The sequence below is a fragment of the Taudactylus pleione genome, unplaced genomic scaffold (genome assembly GCF_031769625.1).
Source record: "Taudactylus pleione unplaced genomic scaffold, aTauple2 ptg000556l, whole genome shotgun sequence".
NCBI lineage: Eukaryota > Metazoa > Chordata > Amphibia > Anura > Myobatrachidae > Taudactylus > Taudactylus pleione.
Window position 1 is genome coordinate 7,476,792 of NW_028284958.1, and position 23,440 is coordinate 7,500,231.

General features: G+C 40.6%; 1 protein-coding gene across 2 annotated transcripts in view; it reads left to right on the plus strand.

Moving 5' to 3' along the window:
* Positions 1 to 23,440, plus strand: part of LOC148481887 (solute carrier organic anion transporter family member 3A1) — a 92,329-nt gene that overhangs the window by 51,238 nt on the left and 17,651 nt on the right. For both annotated transcript variants that reach the window (XM_088452855.1, XM_088452856.1), the window contains exons 6-7: positions 9,858 to 9,996; positions 22,628 to 22,803. In XM_088452855.1, coding sequence (XP_088308981.1) covers positions 9,858 to 9,996; positions 22,628 to 22,803 — 315 coding nt within the window. The remainder of the gene's footprint in view (positions 1 to 9,857; positions 9,997 to 22,627; positions 22,804 to 23,440) is intronic.

Here is a 23,440-nt window from a genome sequence, read left to right on the forward strand (position 1 = left end):
AACATAAATGAGTTTCATGTATGTATACGAACTTTGGGCCTGATTCAGAACCGCTCGTAAGCGGCCGCTCGTTCGCTCCGAGCGATGTTCGCACAACTGCGCATGCGTATGGGTTGTAATACGCATGCGTGAACCAGTCATTGCGGTCGGAAATTGTGTGCTCGCAAAATAGCGAGTGCCTGCTAATTTGAGTGACAGGATGAGGCGTTTGTGGGTGGTAACAGGGGAAGGTGCTTGAAAATGGAGATCCGAACGCAGGCGTGCCAAACGGTCAAAATGGGCGTTTTAAGGGTGTGCATAATTAACAAAGCAGCGTCATCGGCCATGTCACTTGGTTGTCTTTTAGCTTGAACTGCTCGCATGATTGCGGCAGGAAAATCCAACCACAAGCACTGCGAGCAGTTCATACGCCTTTCGATGTTCTCAATTAATCTAATAAATAGCGGAGATGACGTAGGATGCGAGCGGCCAGGGGGCGTTTTAAAAAAAATAGCGAGCGCATGTTTCGTTCGCTCGTTCAGACATAGAGGCGTCAACAGATCGCAAAGAGCGAGCGCTCTATTTAAATATCTAGCCCCTTTTTCTGAACGAGCGAGCGCAAATAGCGTCCGGCTCTGAATCAGGCCCTTTGTTTGAGCCACAAAATGATTGAAAATTTTGTATAAAATGACCTGTATAAGGTGTATATAACACATAAATGCATTCTGTGTTTAGATTTGGGTCCCATTCCCAAGATATTTCCTTATGGTATGTAAATAATCTAAAATACGGAATATTCTGATATCCAAAATACCCCTGGTCCCAAGCATTTTGGAAATGGGAGACTCAACCTGTATAGGCAGGGGGACTCAGGGCTCTATTTATTAACATTATTTTTACTAAAATAAAGTGAAAAAGGGTGTTTTCACACCCTTTTCACATTATTTTAGTTTCACCTGTAGTTACTATAGGGCAATTGGAGTAGAATTAGTAAAATTCTACTCCAACCCCTAGTATCACTTATTTTTAGTAAAGCAGATCGCATTTCCCATAATTGTAATGGGAAATGTGATCCGACCATAGTTACTATAAATAAATTGTAAAAAAATACCGGGGGAAGCCCTGTGATAATAACGCCACCTGGAGGTGGCGTTATCCAGGGTCTCCCCCGGTTACCGGGCTCCCACTCTGCTCTAACGGGGAGAGCAGAGCCGGGAGCCGGTACCAGTAATCAGCTGTGTGGTCTAAATAGACCGCAAGCTGATTGCTGTAAAAAAAAAGAAAAAAAAAAATGAAACATTTTTTTTTTTACTTACCTGAATCCAGGGACCGGTGATCGGGCCTCCGGTGATGGTTCCTCTCCGGTCAGCTGGTCTCCCACAGTGCACTGCTGCCCGGTCATCAGGTGATCGGGCCCCAGTGCAGTATGGGAGATCACCTGATCGGGAAGCCCAGAGAAGATCACCGGAGGCCAGGAGGATGCAGGTAAGTGTAATGAAGGGAGGGGGGGTCGCGTGGGGGGGGGGAGGGGGGGTCGCGGGGGTCCGTGATCACGGAGGCCGGGGCTTAGCATCGGTGGGGGGGCAGCAGCGACGGTGGGTCGGCGCATGCGCGGGCTCTTAGTCGCGGTATTTTTTCTGAAAATACCGCAACTAGAGTGCGGATGGGATCCGCAGGGACAGAGCTTTATCGCAAGCTCTGTCCCTGCAAGGGATTTATAATAAATCCCTGTGATATTGCCTGAATTTGCAATGCGAATTCACTCGGTAATATCACACTACAATCCGCATTCAATATGCGGATTGTAGTAAATAGAGCCCTCAGTCACCCTAATATGCCAAGTTTGCAGTGCTGCAGTCTATCCCTCTGGCCAATCACAATAAATATTGTGATGTAACTGGGGGTATCAGTGTGTACAGTAGTAATTCTCCTTCTAACTACCATAAATGTTAGTGTTTCATGTCTAGGATCCTTTCTTTACAGGATACACTCAGCTCTTCAAGCAAATTAGTGCTACTACAAGCTGGCATGATGATGACCTAGTACAAATGCTAAAACTGGGAAGAGCATTATATATACATTTAATGAATATTGCTCACATAGGGGTCTATTCATCATCACATTTTCACCTGCAATTGTACAAATTAAGTTATTGGGCCATTTATCAAAAAGGTAAAGCAGGAGATATCACAAATATCTCCTGTTTACCTTTCTCTCGCGGAATAGCCCGCTGTCCCCATACACTAGCATCAAATACAATATTTTCAGATCTTGACTTCGGGAGCATTCGCCAAGCTCCTTCCATTGGACGTCGGTGCTCTTGTGCGCATGCGTGACCTGTAGGTCACGCATGCACACTTGTCTCTCTTCTCCGAAAGGGGCAGTGATGCCTCTGCATGCCATGAGCATTGATGAACACCTTGGATGTGTCATGTGAACAGGAAGTGCACAGCAGTGTTTAGAAGAGGATCTCAGTCAGCAGCAGCAGGAGAAGACACAGAGATGCAGTTAGGAGAGTCAATGGACACTAAAGCTAAGTGTAGTGAGGGAAGAGTTACAGTGAGTAGGGGATGAGACCGGCTCCCAGCACTCAGACCCATCTCCATGTGTGCCTGCCCAGCCATTGACCTCACCGCACATCACTGGTTATTATCCTTTATTTATATGGTGCCACAATGAGTCCGCAGCACCTTACAGAGTACATAAACAGAAACAGTATGAACACCTTACAGAGTACATAAACAGAAACAGTATGAACACCTTACAGAGTACATAAACAGAAACAGTATTAACAAAACAAGAAATAAGTGACTTACAGTACAAAACATTGCAGAACATGGACGAGGTGTATAAACGTTGCTGCAGCAGCAGTCATAATATTCAAATTAGCAGCGGAGCTGCCAAACCCAAAGATCTGGTGCCGTTGTTGGCAGTGGGGAAGAGATGAAGGTATAAGTGAGAGAAGAAAAAGCTTATGAGGGAAGAGGGCCCTGCTCGTGAGAGCTTACAATGTAACACAGAGTGTACCACAAGGAGCATGGAGTGGTGGGTTAGGATGGGAGCTGAAAGGCTTTGATTTAGAAGTGGATTTTGAGAGCCCGTACACAGAGTTTTACACATCTTTACATCCCCCCCCCTCCCCTCATGACTTTTACAGCTGTCATCATTACCAAGGCACCCTTGTACTAGCCTTGGTGAAAAAGGTGTGCCTGGAAGCTATTTACACTTCTGCCCAACTTGGCATTGCTTGCAGTTGCGACCATTTGTTATCATTGAACATTGCCCATGTGAGAATGCCACATTATACTGTAGCACAGTTACATCTACTAACTGGCATGTGAGTGAAAAGCATACGACTCTGCTGATTGTTTCCAGTGCTGCGCAAAAGGATTTACATTCAGCTCATGCACATAGTAAAATTTAAGTTCCTAAATTTATATTTAATAATTTTATCTACTGTCCAGCTGCTCCCAATCCACCTGTACTGTAAGGCTTCAATATAAAGAATTATTGGGTTAAAATAAGATTTGTTGAAAGCATAGTGGTGGGGAATGTAAGTGCAATGCTGTACAGTTATTTGATGGAGTCCTGACCACTTATATTGGCAGCCTGTCTATAGGGGTAGATGTTTGGGATTAAGGGATGGGGACAAAAAAAGTGTATCCCATTCCCTATACAGGTTGTTCTCTTTTAAATGTAAAAAAAGAAAAGCCTTGCAGCATATACAGTGGTTTGCAAAAGTATTCATCCCCCTAATAAGTCATCATATTTGTCTGTATTACAAATGACGCTTACACAGATTGTACCAGATAGTATTGTGTTGCAAATCATTAAGCTGCAGACAAATCATGAATTATGAGTTTTAAAATTTATTTTAAGAGCCTACTGGTTCGCAATGTAATACTGTCTGGAACAATCAGTGTCAGTTGTAGTACAGACAAATCTTTTGACTTTTTAATGGGTTGAATAACTTTGCAAGCCATTACAGTATATATGTATATAATATACTATGTATATTTCCAAACTGTAATACCCCTTTAAATTCAGAATTACCTATATAAATACATTTTTGGTTAATTTGCCATCTCTTTGTTTTTCATTTACATCTTCCTTTGTGATGACCAGATAGTACATAAAGCTAGGAATTTTATACAAGCACTACCAGTGCTTTACATGAGGCTTTATAAATACCATGTTACCGGAGGGACTGTAACTAATAAAATACATAGATATATGAAATAATCACTGACATAGATAACCCTGCAACATACTGTACAGTATTTCAAGCATTCCTAGCATTTATTGTTGTTTAAAGTTTAAACCAGGTACGGTTGTTTAAAGAGCACTTTTACCTTCTTTAAGCAGCAATAAATGTCATACCTGCCATTTTACAATAGTTTACAGTACAATAACTTTCTTTTGCTACAATGATTGTTTGTTATAATGGAACCCGGTAAAGTGACAGACCATATGTAATGAACTCCTGGCCTCAAAGATTACAGCTGACACGTGAAAAATGATCCTTTGGGTTAAAAACAAATGTCAATATTTTTAGCTTTTATATAAACTCACCATAAGAACAAAGAGCTTGACAGAGAAAAAATATCCAGCTGGTTCCACTAAGATTCCCCCAAAATAGATCAAGGTTGTTCATGTTGTGATGTTCTGGGACCCCAAATGCCAGTGTGCTGCTATTTGGGGACCCGCAGTGTCAGTGTGTTGTTGTTCTGGGACCCCAAATACCAGTGTGCTGCTAATTGGGGACCCGAAATGTCAGTGTGTCATTGTTCTGGAACCCCAAATGTCAGTGTGCTGCTATTTTGGGACCCCAAAGATCAGTGTGTCATTGTTCTGGAACCCCAAATGTCAGTGTGCTGCTATTTTGGGACCCCAAAGATCAGTGTGTCATTGTTCTGGAACCCCAAATGTCAGTGTGCTGCTATTTTGGGACCCCAAAGATCAGTGTGTCATTGTTCTGGGATCCCAAATGTCACTGTGCTGCTATTTATGGACCCCAAAGATCAGTGTGTCATTGTTATGGAACCCCACATCCAAGTGTGTCATTGTGCTGAGACTCCTAATGTTAGTGTGCTGCTGTGCTGGGACCCTCAGTGCAGGGGCTGTCTTATCAAATAGTCTTTTGATGGAGAAAATGGGTGTTATCCATGGTGAAAGGACTTGTTTCTGCAACATGCTATATAATAATCATGTAGTTTCTGCTAGCAATAATCCCAAATGGAGAGCATCAAGAGTGTGTACCCTGTTCTGGTAATGTCATACACAGATAGCATTATCATTTCAGAAGCTATACATAATACTTTTGATTCTCGAAATAGGTCATTTTAAATGTTTAAATGGTTGGATTGATTAATCAAAGGAAAAGTAATTGAGAAGAATATAGCCAGTACTGTAGCTCAGATGTGTCTTTCAGCGGAACCTCCTGATGCCTGGCTCAAGTCATTAAATAAAGCATCACAACAGCCAGGCAGCGGAGAACTTGATGAAAGTTAGAAAAGTGATGCAGCTCTGGGGAACTACAATGGCATCCATTTAATTAGCAGTTTCCAAAAGAAAAAGATAAACTTTATTCATTAAAATTAGTTTAATTAAACTAAAAAAACCACAACATTTTATATAATCTAAATTATATATTATATATACCCCTGGGGCACCAGCTAGGGAAGGGAAGTGGTTGGTAGAATGTAATATGTAGGTGGTAGTGCAGCTTTAAGTCAGCATAGTACTTATCACCTCACCTGGGCTTAAGCTGATTTGAATGTTGACATCTTCTTTCCTCATGCTCTACTTGTGGTCTGTAACAGCCTCGCTCAGCCTTAAGCCGTGGTGGAGCAGAACCTATGAAGCTGGGGAGAGCCGCGCAGACTAGTGCATTGATCCTACAATCTATATCACACCCCTCCTCAATCATCTTCATATTTCCTTTTGCCACCTTTCCTTATTTTGCTTCATCTCATTGTTCTTGTAATCCTTTTCCAACCTCTCTCTTTCTCACTCTCCATAGGACTCTCCCACCCTATTTCCTCATAGTTACACATTCGTCATCAGGCTTCCTTCCACTCATCATTGTCATATTTATCATGATTAACCCCCAACATAATAATAATAATGAAACCTCTCATCCTTAGTCAATGACCTCCTTATTCTTGTCATCGTTATCATCATCATCATCATCATCATCATCATCATCATCATCTCTTCATCTACAGCAACCTCCCCATCATCAATCAATAACCAGCAATATAAGAATCCATTTACAACCATTAACTCACTCATCACCTCCTCACCATGAATTAACTTCTCATAATCATTAACTCCTTCAGCCTCATCATAGCAATCCCTTTAACATCAATAACTCCCTCGTCCCCATTATTAATTAACCTCCACATCATTAATTCCATTTGTTTTCATTAACCCCCTCATCAGTGCTTCTCCCAACAATTCTCCCTCCATTATTTGCCAGTACAGTCAGTACTGACACAACTTTCTCCTACATAGGATCTGTGGGACCTGGATACTGCAAGTCGGCAATATACCTTTCTCTCTGTACTCCTCATCACCTCACTTTTTTATTAGAACGTATAGCTCCTCCTGCACACAAACATACAAATAAACTATTCCTGCTGTGCAGTGTGCAGAGGAACGGGGGAGGTACCCAATGCAGAGGAAAGGGGGATGTACCCCTGTGCAGAAGAAAAGGGGGAGGTACCTCCATGCAGAGGCAAGGGGGAGGTACCCCCATGCAGAGGAAACGGGGAGGTCCCCCCTCTGCACGGGGGTAAGGGGTAGGAAAGGGAGAGGTACCCCCATGCAGAGGAAAGGGGGAGGTACTCCCATGCAGAGGATAGGGGCCGGTACTCCCTTGCAGAGAATGGACAGGCTCCTTGATGTGTGGAGAAATTTATGGGGCCATGGGGCAGATGTATGAAGCTCTGGTAAGTGATAATTTGGAGAGTGATAAACGACCAAACAATCAGCTCCCAACTGTAATTTTTCAAACAAAGCCTGTAACATGACAGTTGGGAGCTGAGTGGCTGGTCATTTATCACTCTCCACTTTATCCCTTTCCAGAGCTTCATACATGTGCCCCCATGTGTTATAGGTGGCACAGCCCCTACATTAAAAACTGTAGTCATCCTCCCCGATCTGGCTCTTTGATCTCTCTAGCCACCAGCTCAAGGAACCAGTCCAAAACATTTAAAACAGGACCAATTCAGAGGGCATGTGCCCCTTCTGCCAGTCCAGATGACCCTGCCACAGTGTCAGTGTGCCATTGTTCTGGAACTATCTAAGTATGAGCATACTTTACCCCAGAAAAGTAAATAACTAATGAAATGATGTTTCCCAATGGATTAAAAGGTCCTCCAAACCAAGGTATTCTCAAAATAATGTATTACTGATCTGTCACTCAGCGGACAACTGGGTGCGCATCTCTTGTCTATGAATATGTTTTTCTGGAACTCCACAAAAAAGGCTTCACCAGGAAAGGGCAGCATTGAGAGGAACCACAGTCCTTCTGAAAGTCATAAATAAAGCGGCAATATAATCATCTTGTTACCTACATAGGATGGAGGCAGACACTGAGACATGCCACTGGTTCCTCGTGATTACTTATTCAGTCCACAAAGTGGCTGCGTCATCTTTGTGAAGGTGGCAAGTCCAGTATCCTTTAAAGAACAAGAAGTTATCTGACATTAAAAATGTATATGAATGTCTGATTATTGCTGAGCTGGGCTGCGGTATTTTATGTCGACAGTCACCATGTGAACATTCATATGGCCAACTCAGTTAACAGCGAATAAGTGCTTTGATTTTTGTTCTCAGCCCTATAAGACTGCATAAGACTGTGAGTCTGGGGTGACATACTGTATCAGGCTGTGAGTGGGGTGAGTTTAGCTGCCGTTTCTACGCCGTTGCAACGGCAACTTATCCCTCCTCCCCCGGCGGCTAATTGAGATTGAATTGATCCCATAATGTTGACAACATAATGTCGAAATGGTCAACATTTCAGCAGGTAACATTCAGCAGGTTGACATGCACAATGTTGACATGGTGACTAACGCTAATATGTACATTGTCAACATTTTCACTATGTGCACGTGTCATCTGTCGACATTTTCCAGATGTTGACATGTTAGAAGTCAACATGTTAACTAGATCAACACCATAGCATTCATCATTCTGGTGTCGAGATTATGAATGCCGACATGGTGAATGTTAACCTGGTGACTGCATACTGCTGAGATAAATATATACATGGAATAAATGGAGTGATTCTACTTAATTAAATGAGTTTACCGTGTGCTCTTTTACACTTCTCTGCAGTGTATTTTATATACAGGCTCAATATCGGTGTTGTCACAGTAGCTGAAAAGACCGCATGCTCATCTTGGGTGTGGTATAAAATATTGAGTGTATAGATAGACAGTCAATAGGTCAACACCAGATGGTCAACAGGGTCGAGTTGTCGACTGTTAATGGTTGACATGGATCAAGGTCAAAAGGGTCAAAGAGTCGACACACATTGTCAACACATTAAAGGTTGACACAATTTTTTTTTTTACTTTTAACATTAATCCTAACCCTCCCCTTAGTGCTAACCATAACCCTTCCTCTGGTGCCTAACCCTTACTTCCCCCCCTAGTGCCTAACCCTAACCATCCCATTTTGCAGCCTAACTAACCCTTTGCCAAGTACCTAAACCTCAACCTAACCCTCATTCTAAACAGACAAATCATGAAAAACCATGTGTCAACCTTTTCGGTATCGATCTTTTAACTGTCGACCATTTGACCCTTTGACTCTATCGAGCTATTGACCCTGTCGACCTATTGCATGTTGACCATCTTGTGTCGACCTTTTGACTGTCTATCTAAACACTGTAGATCTTCCATCAGGATACAGCTCATCTTATTGACATGTTTGAGATCCTATTATCACACTGTAAAACTATGTGGTAGGAGCTTCAGCTGTTTGTAATGGAGTGGGGAAGTAATACCTTACTTTTTAACAGAGCTGCAATGGAATGTCAGGTTAACATTGATTGAACATTCTAAATAAATAAATGTTGGGGTTTTTGTGGTGCAGAGCAGTGACTGCCATTCTGTTATGTTTTTAATATGACACTGAGGGGTCTATTCCCTACATTTGTTATCCTGTTTTGTTCAGTAACCCCAGGGGCATCTTAAGAGAGGAGGGGGCCCATGTGCACTGCCCGTGCGGGGCCCCCTCCTCTCTTCCTGGTGGCCGGCAGCCAACTGACGCGGCTAGCTGGCCACCGGAGCATTAGTAGCCTCCGGGCACTAGAGTGTGCCCGGAGTCTACTGCGCATGCACAGAAAACTGGAAAAATGGCCACGGCGGCCATTTTCCGGTGTTCTGAGCAGTGCTGACACCCGCCACGGACAAGTTTACAATAATATGGGTGCAGGGTGTGCGGTGCGGGGCCCCTGGTGGCCCGTGTGCCACGCACACTGCACCCATTATAGATACACCCCTGAGTAACCCTTATTGTTACTATAAGTAATAAATAGTAGTCTTCAGTGCTCTCCCAGCACTTTGGATGACTGAAGGCAGCAGGTGGGTCAGTTGAAACCTATGTAATTCCATGTTATACATTCTTCCCATAAAAAAAAAATTGGTTTACATAAAGATGGTTGCTACGGGCAACATGAGAGTTTTCTTGTGGACTAGTTTTAATAACTGTCCCCAATTAAAGTCTATATTTAATTGGCCATTAGAGACCTGCTTTGTAGTCTCTAATTAATATCGGTATTGGCATCTCCCAAAGGTGTCACCATTACAGCTTTCACTGTCTGCACTGAGCATTGTGACATTTTTTATATTGTTCTTTTCACTCAGGTCTGCTTCAGGGTCCTCACTGAATCGCTCCCCTCCCTGCAATAATGGCTGTGAGTGTCAGAATGACTCGTTCAGTCCTGTTTGTGGTGCTGATGGAATCACTTACATGTCTGCCTGCTTTGCTGGCTGCACAAAGGCGGTAAGTTCATAAACAACTATTATATACCATAAATTATACACACAGGTTCATTTTATTCTGAGTATCTTCACACAGTTCACAGACTGCAGCTTTAATCTGCATACTTCAAATTGTGTTCACTCTTATAATATTTGATAAGTGCCACAGTACAGATATCTCATTTTAAACACAGCATTAACCCCAGGAAGCAATTTCCTGCTACCCAGGTCTTCATCTTTTTGAGACAATTACAGACTAGGAATAAAATGCATGCTGATTCATTGATCATTTTCTCATCTTCTATTCATTAACAAGATACTACAGTATTTGCCTTCCACGGCGCACACACATTCCTCATGTACTCGCATTGTACTGTCTGCTCATTACCTCTTTAATAGAATTATTGGATGGTGAGTTGAATATTATGGTAAAGTGGCACAGGTCTAAATTAGCACATTGATAGCAATTTTCATAGCCAGAAGTGTAATACTGGAAATTCTTGTCTCCATTCTAGAGCATATGATATACAGATTGTAATATTGCCAAACATGGATGCAGGGCCTGCCGGCTAACAGATCAGAGCAGGTTTACCCTTTCATAATGGAGAGGACGGCTGCTGTAAATGATGGGTTCCAGCATAAAATACCACATTTACATATGTGTAGATTTTTCTGAGAAGCTGTTCCTTGTTCTATGAGGCTGTCCACATCCTTCAAGGTTTTATGTGACTCCTGAAAAAATTTCCTTAGGGCAATTTATTATTATTATTATTCCCTTTTTCTACATACAGTACTGCGGCAATAAGGATTCTTTATTCACTTGAATGTATGTATTTACATCACCGAGACATGGGCTCTGATCAAGAAGAAGTAAAGTGATCGCATCCACGAACACTTTACTTCTACCTACGGGCCCCTTCGCAGTTACTGCTCATGTGCGGCTTTCAAGCTGCACAGTGTTGTAACGCCCGTGATGTGCAACGCCATCTAGTGCAGGCCACTGGAGAGGGATCGCAAGATTCCTCACCAGCAGGGCTGCCCCATTGCTATCAATGGGCTAGCAATAGGATGGCGTTAGCTCACGTAGACATTTATACAAAGTGGATCTTGTTAAATACCGTCCCCATTGAAAACTATGGGGACGACTTGTATGGGGACTAGTGGCTGGAAAGCAGAAGATATCTCAGATATCTCCTGATTTCCTCTTTGGTATATTTAAGGGGTACTTGGTTCTGCCCTTAAACATGCGGAAGCAGCAATTTCTGCATATGTCAAGGGCAGAATTGATTAATAAATATGCCCCTTAGTACTGTGTGAGTACTTTAGTCAAAATTGGTCAATCAATGCTTGGTGTGGAATTATATTTGAAATTGTATAATGTATGTAGTTGATTTGTTGAGTGTGGAATGAATGTAACTGAATTCTAAGCTACTGTACAATAATATTTTCCTCTGGAACTTGATTGTATACCTCTATAGTAGCATATATAACAATATACTATTTGTATTGCTACTATAGTAACCTGTGCTAAGTTAAATAATTAATGCTAAATGTTTTTGTTGTTGTTATTATTATGTAGCATGAGTGGTTAGCTAATGGGGAGATTTGAATATATTTATTCTGGTATGAGTGAGTTTTATAGTTTATGGTCTGTGTTGTAATAATAGTAATAATAATAATAATAATAATTATTATTATTATTATTATTATTTTTATAGTGCCTTCTCCATATAGGACTCAAATACCAACTTGTCACTGGACACAAATAAATGGCCATCTTTTAGTTGAAGCAGTGATCTTGGCTGATCCACTTCTGCTGGTTCCTCAGTTTATACAGTAGCAGTTAATTTGATCTATAAAACAGTTGGACGGCCTTATATTAGAAGCATACTAAGGGGGACATTTATAAGACCCAAAGAGATCAAGTGGAGGTGTTACTCATAGCAACCAATCAGATCCTAGCTATCACTTATTCAGTACATTCTATAAACCGGTCGCTAGGTTCTGATTGGTTGCTATGGGCAACACCTCCTCTTTAGAGTGTTTAATTGATCTCCCACCAAGTCACATTGAATAAACTACAGCTTTGATTATAATCATCTTTGAAAACACTATAAGTAAATGTGTCAGCTCCAGACTTGTTCTCAGCAAGAGAGAAGATTCTGACCAACGACTATATTACAGATTAGACTCAGTGGTATCTCCTCACCAAGGTTTTCACAAGTGCTGACTCTTGGGCAGGATATCATTTACCGTTGCGGTCACATAGATGCCTTCAAATGAGTAAAAATGAGAGAGGGGGGGGAGGAGGGATTAACACCAATTGGATTGATCAGTTCTATATGTATAGCTCAGTTATGGCAAAATAGTGGTACAGAGGGAGGGCATCCCACACCCCACTGTACCTATCAGAAAAAAATGGTCAAATGGAAATAGTCAGTTGATGATCACTGTCTAAGTCAAACAGACCACCACGTAGTCTGTTAGTGGTCAGAATCCTAGTGAGGCCTCACCTTGTGTGTATATACAATCCTGGTCCCGTTGCGTCCTGCCTAGGTGTCCCCCGCTGCCCTTCTAGTACCACCGATGGTAGGGCCGTATTCCGGTAACTGGCGCTTGCGTCACTCCCTAAGGAAGGCTGTTAGCCGACACGCGTAGGAGCACCGGAGTACTACTGCATCAACTCTACCAAGCACCACCATCTACTGTGACCCAGGTCAGTTCCCCCCCCCTCTCTACCTGGCTCAGTCTCCTCACATACGGCGAGTCGAGCGCACAGTAGTCCGGAGCCACGTTATTCCCCTACAGCCCGCGAGCTCTCGCGAGATCGCGGAGCTGCACGGGACCTGGTATACGGACTCTGTGGGGACCAAGCCTGTAACTGCACGAGCAGCAGTTACCGAAATACGGCCCTACCGTCGGTGGTACTAGATGGGCAGCGGGGGACACCTAGGCAGGACGCAACGGGACCAGGATTGTATATACACACAAGGTGAGGCCTCACTAGGATTCTGACCACTAACAGACTACGTGGTGGTCTGTTTGACTTAGACAGTGATCACCAACTGACTATTTCCATTTGACCATTTTTTTCTGATAGGTACAGTGGGGTGTGGGACGCCCTCCCTCTGTACCACTATTTTGCCATAACTGAGCTATACATATAGAACTGATCAATCCAATTGGTGTTAATCCCTCCCCCCCCCCCCTCTCTCATTTTTACTCATTTTTAGACATTATCCCCTTATTGAGTCATCTCACCCAGATCCATCACACCTGGGATTAAGAGATTTTGAATAAATTTAAATAAATACAATAAGTCTATTAGAGATTTAAAGACTCAGTTATTTCACACAATATTTCACACCATTCACGGAGCGCAGTCCCGTCATGATACATGTGTGTTTACACACATGGCTCATCTGTAGTTACTATTGGTTGTTTTAGACTTGGGTAGTCCAATATTGGGTCTGCAGCACCTTGCTTATTTATATTCCCCCAAGAAGGAGTGAGCGCCGATTATATCTATCTATTGACATGGATGCCTTCAACTGAGTATAAAAAATGAGTATCCGCATTTTTCTCTGCGCACTTGCAGGTGAAATTGTGGTCGACTTGATTTCAACGCTGCATAAGGTGTAATAAATGGTACTTGACTATTAAACTAGGATTAATAATATGGGTTAAAACATAGAGGTCTAAGCTTCTGGCAACAGGCTTGCTGGTACTGTACAGTCTACTGCATATATACAGCATATAGCTACCATTTTACGTCAGTATTGTTCCTCTCTATGTCAATTTTATTCTGCTGCCACATCACCCAATCAGGCCCACCTAAGGAGCCAATTTAGTTCTTACCTGACTGAGGTCTCCTTCCCTAAACTGTATGAGGAGACACTTCTATCCCTTGATACTAAAACTGAAAGAAGGGGTGTTATGGCTCTGCTGGCACGTGAAATATTCAATGTTCTATTTAAATGTTAAAATATATGCATAAAATAGACCTTCTGCAGCTGTAAAACAGGAAGCGATTGCTAATACCCCCTGAACTGGTTAGACACAGAAAAAAGAAGAAAAAAACATTTGTTTTGGATGAGTCCCAATGGAAAAATATTTTTTCTTTTTATACACATAATAAAGTTCTGATGCAGTGGTATCGCAGTCCCAATGTTTTACATCAAATGTTCCCCAGTATCCAAAATTGTTGTTGGCGTAGTGGTCTTTGTCCGGATACCCTTTTGATATTTGGTGGAATTGTCCCAGGCCAGCCACCTTTTGGCAGCAGGTGTTGGAGATCTCTCAAAAAAATTATGGTCCAGATATTTTGACAGACTTTCCGATTTGGTTATTCAACTACTACTCCATGCCCATCGCAAAACACAATAAAACATTAGTTAAACACCTAAACAACTCTGCTAAGCTGGAGGTCTACCAACTCTTACTTTGAATGACTGGTATCACCGTATTAATCAGTATATGTATATGGAGATTACTCTCTTTGATTTAGATCAGTACTCTGATTTCATATCTACTTGGTTTTGCTGGTAATAATCTAGGGAATTGCCTGATTATCTCAATTTGATCAATAATACTTAGACTACCCCCATTCCCCCTTCCCTCTTTCCCTTTATTATTGCTGTTTTTTCTGCTTTGGTTTATCTACCCTGGTTTTAGTTATATATATTTTTCAAATGTTGTGTAATTGAAAATTTTGCCATCATCATTGTTCTTTGGATCTGTGTTTTATTTTCATTATACTTTTTTTCTATTTTATGTCGGTATTTAAAGATTACATAAAAAACATAGAGGCCTATAAATCTTAGGTCTTTATAGTGACAATGATTAATAAATACATCTTAATAGAATCCAGCTACTAATACTTTCTATGTTTAAAATACAAGGCTTTAAGCTCTCATTAACTTATAGAGAAATGGTATGAACATGAACAAAAATCGAACTATATTAGTTCAGTTTAAAAAAGAGCAAATTAAAAAATCATAGTATTCATTTCAAATTTTTTATTTAATCCATCTGGGAACAGGGATCTCAAATTGAAGATCCAGTATGCTTCCCTTTTGCACAATTACTGTAATTTATCACATCCTCTGTGTGTAGATTTAATAAATTAATTCCCAGTAAAATGTTTATCACAGAAGTGGCATGAAACACTGTGTCATGACTTTTCTAATTCCACTTCTCCTACTGTATGTTCTAAAAAGCTCAAACACAGGGAGATTCAGTATTGTTACAGCCACAATGTGGAATATATATATAACATAGTCTGTTTAGCTGTTTATCAAGCTTTTAATATGATAAGCAGACTGAGGATTTTGCCTTAAATGCCAATGTTTTTTTTTTCTTAACCAGAAAATATAGACTGTTGAGTTAAAAATAGGTTTCATGTTGTGATTGGTGAAGAAAGTATGGCACTTTTATTGTGCCTATAAATGCCTGATTTTTAACTTTACATCCTACAAGACCTTACCCGACCTCTCCGCTCAGCACAAGATCTGCGTCTCTCATCCCCATGCATTACTTGCTCCCACTCACGGTTACAGGACTTTCCTAGGGCTGCACCCACTCTATGGAATGCCTTACCACGCAAAATACGACTTTCCTCTAGTCTCCAATCCTTCAAGCGATCCCTGAAAACTCACCTCTTCAGGCAAGCTTATCAGATCCCAGAACCGCCCTCACAACCTTCATAGTTACCATATCTAATTACATCCCCTTTTACAGTCCACACATAACCTCACACATTGTCTTTCTCTCACATCCTCATGACATTTGGCCGACATTCCTGTGTGACTGGATCATGCAGCCAACCAAGAAACTGTGCATTGTGGCTGGACCAAGATGCAATATATAGCACCTATCCTTGTGTATCAATTCCTATTTCCCTATAGATTGTAAGCTTGCGAGCAGGGCCTTCCTACCTATATATCTGTCTGTTATTACCCAGTTTTGTTCTATCAATGTTGACAATTGTAAAGCGCAACGGAATATGCTACGCTATATAAGAAACTGTAAATAAAATAATAAATAATACAAGGAGCAAATAAGCATTTAAGGCATACCTTCAGTGCTCATAAGTGATGATGATAACATTGGAGACACATTTATTATATTTGCTGTTACCAGCTACCAGTCCTGCAACTGCTCATGCTACTTTTGTAACAACCTGAAATGATAGAAATCAGCTAACTTGATCCATGTTGAAATGGTTTACTGGAAAATAGTCTCTGAGATTGCTCTTTATGTTTGTGGTGAATCACTTTCAAGTCTCTACTTTTTTTAATCCCTAAAAACTTTTCAGGGATGAATAGTTTTTAAATTTCATCATGTTTTAGTATTGCAGATATTTTACAACAATAATTTTTATTTTGCCTTGATTATATTTGGTAATAAAACACAGAGATATGTCATTAGTAAGACTCTAAGATGTACCTTTGGATGTTAAAAAACTCTTGTTAATGCTACTAACATCTGATAGGGCTGACTCTAGAAGTTTGTCTGTGTAGCTTTTTCCTCTGCTTATCTTAAGAAAGCATCATTTGTTGTACAATTTCTATGAAGACCTACTTTAATAATGTTGGTTTTTTAAGGCAATGAAACTGCTGTTCATTTTGGAAATTGTAAGTAAAACCTGTTTTTGGTAGCTCTCAGTGTAATATAAAATTGTCTCTGACAAAAGAGAAATACTAAAGAAGTTAATGTAAGAGTGGTAACAGTTGGAATTAAATTTAATATGAGAAGTTTGCCGTATACACATTGACAATATCAGGAGCAAATCTGGTGCTCGCGGAGGTTTTGGTCGCATCGTACAGAAAGTCGTGTAATGGATAGCCAGCAAGAACCAGCGATGCACGTGCATGCTGGGTCCTTGCCGACCCCAAATATCTACTGAACATGCCCGTCAACCTGACGACTATCGTCGGGTTTGGCATGTTCAGAGATAGGAGGTCGGGCTCCTGCATTGAATGATGTTCAGTGAACGCCGTTCAGTGCGGGCACCGCACCTCGGCGGCCTGAAGGTCTGAAAGCTAGACGTTAAGTCTTTCAAGTCACCTAGTGGATAGTCCCCTTTTTCCTGGATACTATTCGTCAAAGACAATTATATTTAATCTGAACTCTTCCAAAAACAGATTGGTGCTAAAAAAAAGGAAATTATTTGAGCGGTCTTATCCAATCTTTCTATGTATTCATAAGAATTGTGCTACTCAATGAAAATTTCTTAACACTCAAAAAAGAAACTAAAAAGACACAGATTCCTACTTGGGCCACACTTAAATTATTGATAGTGAAATAATTTTACACAATTAAAACATAGCTTTTATTAATACACCTCTAAGAAAAAAGGTGAGGGGCGAAGTTCTTAGGGGTGTATTAATAAAAGTTATGTTTTTAGACTGCTTTGATCAGTAATTCATAATCTATTATTCCTATACTTCAAGTTAATATATTTGTCTATTTTGAGTTTCTTTAATCCTATGCGAGATCATCCCCTACCTTTTGAAACTTTCTTAACACAAAGCTGAGACTCTGTTGACCTCATTCAGTGAGAGAGGATACCCAGAAAAAGTTTTCGAGACAGCACTATCAGAGATTAGTAATATTGGACAAAAGTTCTCTTTTAACGTCCAAATATATATCTTAAAATCTTAATAATGACATATCTTTGTGTTTTGTTTACAAATATAATAATTGTTTTTATGAATTATCCAACCCTAAAACATTATGATAAGCTAAAGCCAAGTATCTCTGAAAAGTCTCTAGTAACTTTTTAAAAATACACTAAACCATGTATTTAGGCGCTAATATTAAAAATACATTACTAGATAGCAGCAACCATCAAGTGTATTGTATATACTCACTAAAATCTTTCAAAGAAGGGCAACAAAACTAAACAAAACAAACAATGTTGCGCTTATCACCTCTTATGATGGCAGAAAATAACTCTAGACGCCATTAGCATAATTAAAATACTTTATATCAATAAACTGTCACACATATATTAGAAAAATTACATAAGTATATATAGAAAACAATAAAATATTTGTTATAATCAATTCTTTAGAAATACTGATATGAATCCAAATCCGTGTCGACACATAGAAAATATTATTGCCTTTTAATTCAAAACTGATAAGTTTCGGAGGTCAATAGATTTTGTTTTGTGCAATAAAAAAAGTTCTTGCTAAATTCATTTATTCCAGGACTTGAAACAATGTACACTGTAATCTCCGCCACACACGGTGTAAGGTGATATGTGCTTTAAAGGCACCTGCTGTAAAAAAGTCTCTTGCCTCCAAGTACTATATATTATCCTGGAGGTATCTTTCAGATCGCATGTACTCACAGTCTTAGCAGGTGAAGTTTGCCCCAGCTCTCACCTCTGATGCTATATGGCCAATTGTCCTGGCTCAGCACTACCATGGTATCCCGGTTCAGCGGCACCGTGGAGTCCCAGCTTGGTGATGCCATGGCATCTCGGCTCTGCAATACCGTGGTGAGTTTAATCAGCATGTTGACAAGTCTTGACTAAGAATAGCATCTCCAGAGTACAGCGTATCAATTGGTCGACAATTAGCATACCATTTATGGTTAGAAACCAGGTTATCACTGTTGCGTTTCGCTTCAGTTGGAAGCTTTATCAAAGAGAATCCATTGTCAGGCTAACTGCCCTTTTATACCTGCTTCAATAAGGAAATGATTCTTGTCTAGATTTGCAGATGATTAACACCTGCTATCTCAGATGGAATCCAATCAAGTGTCATAAATAGCTCTTTCCATAGGGTATTAAAAAGCATATGCAGTCTTAACTTAACCATTAAAAAATAGTAATCATTGCATTTCATATTTATTATTGTTATATATAAATATAAATAAACATAATGGAGTCTTGAATATATTGCAATTACATCAGCAAATATGTAAAAAAACTAAATTATATAAAAAACAATTCCTTATTTGTCCATTCTCCCGTTTGTCCTAATGGGACGCGAACCCTCAGCTCTCTCCTTCACAGTCCTCATAACTACCACTACACTATCTGTACCACAGTCTTATAATATGGACTGACTTTATTAGAGGGATGATGAGGTTCTAGGGTCCATATCTAAACACTATAATGAGAGCCACTATTCTAGTTGGATCGAATAAACACTCAATTTATGACCTTATTTGTGGAAACTTTATGATATTACATTCATACAAAAATTATAAATATATAAGATACATAAACTGATAGTTTCTGTTCACACAGGATTAGAACTCCAGTCTATCACATAACCAATACTATCCAATTTCCCCTACACTATCTAAATAATGGAGGCAAAATGTAGTACAAATAGGCTACATTAATAACGACAACCAACACATGGATTTATACATAATAAACCAACAAACCTAAGCAGTACATCCTATTGTTATTTTCTCCACAGTAAATGCCAAATGATACCCACATCAATGTTGAACCTCAAATCAAGTGAAAACAAGCTGAAAATCAGCAATGCAGTCACAACCAAGAATCCCCCCCCACATTAAGGAAATGACTCAAGTCCGGGGATAAAATAACAATGGATTACTATTTATACGAACGTGAAATAAATGAATATAGCAAGAGCTTTTTTTTATTGCACAAAACGAAATCTATTGACCGCCGGGACTTATCAGTTTTGAATTAAAAGGCAATATATATTTGTTGTGTTTAACTTTTTAAAAAAGCAGAAACTAAAAAAAAAAGCTCAGATTTGTTTCATAAAAATAAAGACAAACATCAGTTACTATGTTCAAGTGATTCATTTCAGCTTAGATCAAGTTGCTGGATGTGTATAATCTGAGGAGTTACAAATGTAGCAGAAATGGTTGCGACACATATAAATACGTTTCCCACAAATGTACTAAATTCATCTCCAATGTTAGAAATGTCACTCATGATCTTAAAGTTGTGATTTAATAATGTTATAGGTCTATACTAGGAAACAAACTTCAAGTTTTTATTGGGTTTGGGAATTACTATTGTATGGGTGATAATAATATAGTGTTCCCCAGAGACCTTTCAGGGCTAGGATATTTGTTATTGGGAAAATTGCATATAACACCGGATATTTTAAGTTCTGTAATGTACTTATTAAAGTCACATTTAAATGATTAGGTACATTGGCGTCATGTAGTATGTGCTAATGTGGGATCATCGGGTTTAGTAGTACAAAGAGTCTCATTAGGGTATATGTTCTGGAAGCCGGCGGACAGAATGCCGACCGCCGGCTTCCAGACATTGTTATCCCGACTAGGGACGAATGACAGGCATCTAAATCTAGACGCCTGTCATTTGACTGACGTCAGGCGCCGCAGTGGACAGCCGCGGGGGGGAGAGGGTTAGGTTTAGGGCTCCCGGGGGGGACTTAAGGTTAGGCACCCCCCCGGGAGGTTAGGGTTAGGCTAGGGGGGAGGGAGGGTTAGGGTTAGGCACCCCCGGGGGGCGGTTAAGGTTAGACACCCCCCCGGGGACTTAGGTTTAGGCAGCGGGGAAGGTGGGGTTAAGTTTAGGCACTTAGAGGGGGGATTAGGGTTAGGCACAGGGGGGGAAGGTTAGGGTTAGGCACCCTAAAGGAGGGTTAGGGGGTAGATTAGGTTAGTGAATACTTACTTAGGGACGATCAGGATTTCTTCCTCTGTCATCCACGCGCTATTCGGGATTTGAACCGCTGGCCAGGGCTCCAGTGGTAATTCATACCAATTCCCTCATTATGGTCATTGTAAGAGCAGAGGGGGCCCTCCTTTCTATCCGGGGCCCCCTCCTCTCTCTCCGGCGGTCAGCTGCGCACTGAGCGCAGCACCACACCAGTAGACTCTGGGCACTAGAGTGTGCCCAGAGTCTACAGCGCATGCGCAGGTCACCAGGAAAATGACACAGCGGTCATTTTCACAGTGTTTTCCCTACTGCGCATGCGCAAAACGCTGGGAAAATGGCCGCGGCTGACATTTTCCAGGCAATTTTGACTTTGCTGATACTGTAGCCGATGTGGGACTCAGGTGGCGGAGTGGTAAGTATTAAAAATATGGGTGCAGGGTGTGCGGTGTGGACCCCCCCTGGACCCAGGGGCCTGTGTGCCCCACACACCCTGCACCCATTATAGAAACGTCCCTGAGTCTCGTCATAGGAGTAGAATTTGAATAAGATGTCAGGAGTTGAGGTAACCCTCATATAAGTGGGCTAAACCTTCATTGCATGAATGTATTTTTTCCTTTTGTGTTATCAATATAGAAGCTAATAGCTGCCCTGTCTTATAAAAGCGATTCTTAATGTAATCACCTTCCAATTGTTCATTGACCAATAGGAATTCAATAAGTAGTCGTCTTTCGCTTTTGTACATTTAACTATATACAAGATAACTATATATGGCTGCTGCTGATTTTAAAGTCTAGATAAAGCTGTGATTCTTTTTATGTTCCTGCAAATTGGTTTCAAATTAGTTTTTGTACAAGATAACTATATATGGCTTAGTACATAAACAGTGAAAGCCTGACTTATGGCCTCGTGGAGACTGGACTACATATGCACAAGTCTCTGTCTTCTCTTGGCCTGATATGCAGTAATGTAACCTTGGATCACTGCTTAAGATATTTCCCAAAAAGGGACAGGATTGTCCCAGTGCTCCATATTATCACCCATTTTGCATTCAAATATTGATGACAATCTTCAGAATGACCAAGAGAAGAGAAGAGGGGAAGCAGCAGAATTTAATAGAAACACTTAGTGATTAGCTTGAATTGTAATAGAAATCGGTGCATGAATCGAAATGACTGTATTATCATTAGTAGAAGAGGTAACCATGAAAAGCATGGGAATCTATCACTGGCATAACCTGTGGAATCTTACCACCAGCTGGGGTTCACGCTACATGCATAGGGTGATTCTTAGCAGAATCACAGAATGTATCCACATACATGGGGTATCTATGTATTTACACTTGTGATGTCAGTATCTGGAAGTGTGTTTGGCTTGTTATGTGTAAATACTGTATTTAATGTTTGTAGGTGCTGAATAAAGTTTGCTAAGATTTTGTGGAAGGATTTAAAAAAAACAGGCAGATAGAGGATTAAAAACCATTACCTTAATTAAAATCATAGCAGTGAAGGCATGGCCACGCTACCTGGTAATCCCTCGCACATAATCAGCACTAGAGCAAGGTGATTGAGTGCCTTGTATAAGAAACATGCATAGTGACTCTTCCCCAGCCTACACTGCTAGATGCAAGCCAAACTGATGTCTTTAGCTATTAATAATCAAGATATTAAAGGATGTCATACTTCATATTAGTTTTCACTGTGAGATGTAGAACAGGATTTTGGAGCTACAACTTCTGTCATCCATGGCCAGATAATGGGCATATGTTTCCTACAGTATCTCAGCACCAATCCCCTGTTTGTATTGTATACAGTAGTACAAGTTCCAAAGTACTCCCTAAATACATTGCCAACAAGAGTTTAAAGTGGGGCCTGTCTATAAATAATGCTTGGAATAATTGGAAGATTACTGTGCACTACTTTATCACTAATTGGCAGCTCTTCTTGATCGAATGTCCGTAAATACCACACTGGAAGAAAACCATATCTTGCTTTACCTCTGTACTGTGTTTTTCATCTAGAATCTGACTGGCTGCTCATGTGTCACATCTGTCACAGTGGAGAATAGCACCGTAGTTCCTGGAAAATGTCCCAGCCCTGGATGTCAGGAGGCTTTTCTCACATTCCTGTGTGTGATGTGTGTTTGCAGCATGATTGGAGCAATGGCCCAGACTCCGTCTGTTATCATCCTTATCAGGTGAGATGTAAAATGTACTGAAGGGTCCACTATACCTCTGGTCTAAAAGGTAAAAATAACTTTTCCTTTGATCCATCAACAGCCTGGCTTGTATTAAATCAAGAGTACAACACGGAATCCAGTAATAAATAATCTATTGTAGTCTTCCCAAACTTAGTTTAAATGCAGCCACACATGACTGATTCAGCCATTTGACCCTGAGTTGAGCTAACGTTTCATTGGTTAATTTGGCTGAATCAACTACAATGTGGATCACTTCCGGCCCCAATGTAGCCTCTTAGTACGGGTGGAAGATGGCACACATGCATTTTGCACCCTCCTCCATTAAGATACTTTCAACTTCTATAAGATCATTATTTTATATAACGGTTGTTTTGGGACATTGAAATGTTAATTGCCCATTATACAGATGTGTCCACATTAGAGATGAGTGGGTTCGGATTTACTCGGTTCTTATCGCCACATTACCGCAAGTTCGGATTAGTTTGGATTTATTCTATTGGCTATCCAAAACACGTGATAGCCGATAGCCAATAAAATGCCGTTTTGAGAACCGAGTAAATCCGAACCCGCTCATCTCTAGTCCACATACATCTTACCTCCATGCGCTACAAGTAGCGTTACAGTGTCAGCGGCT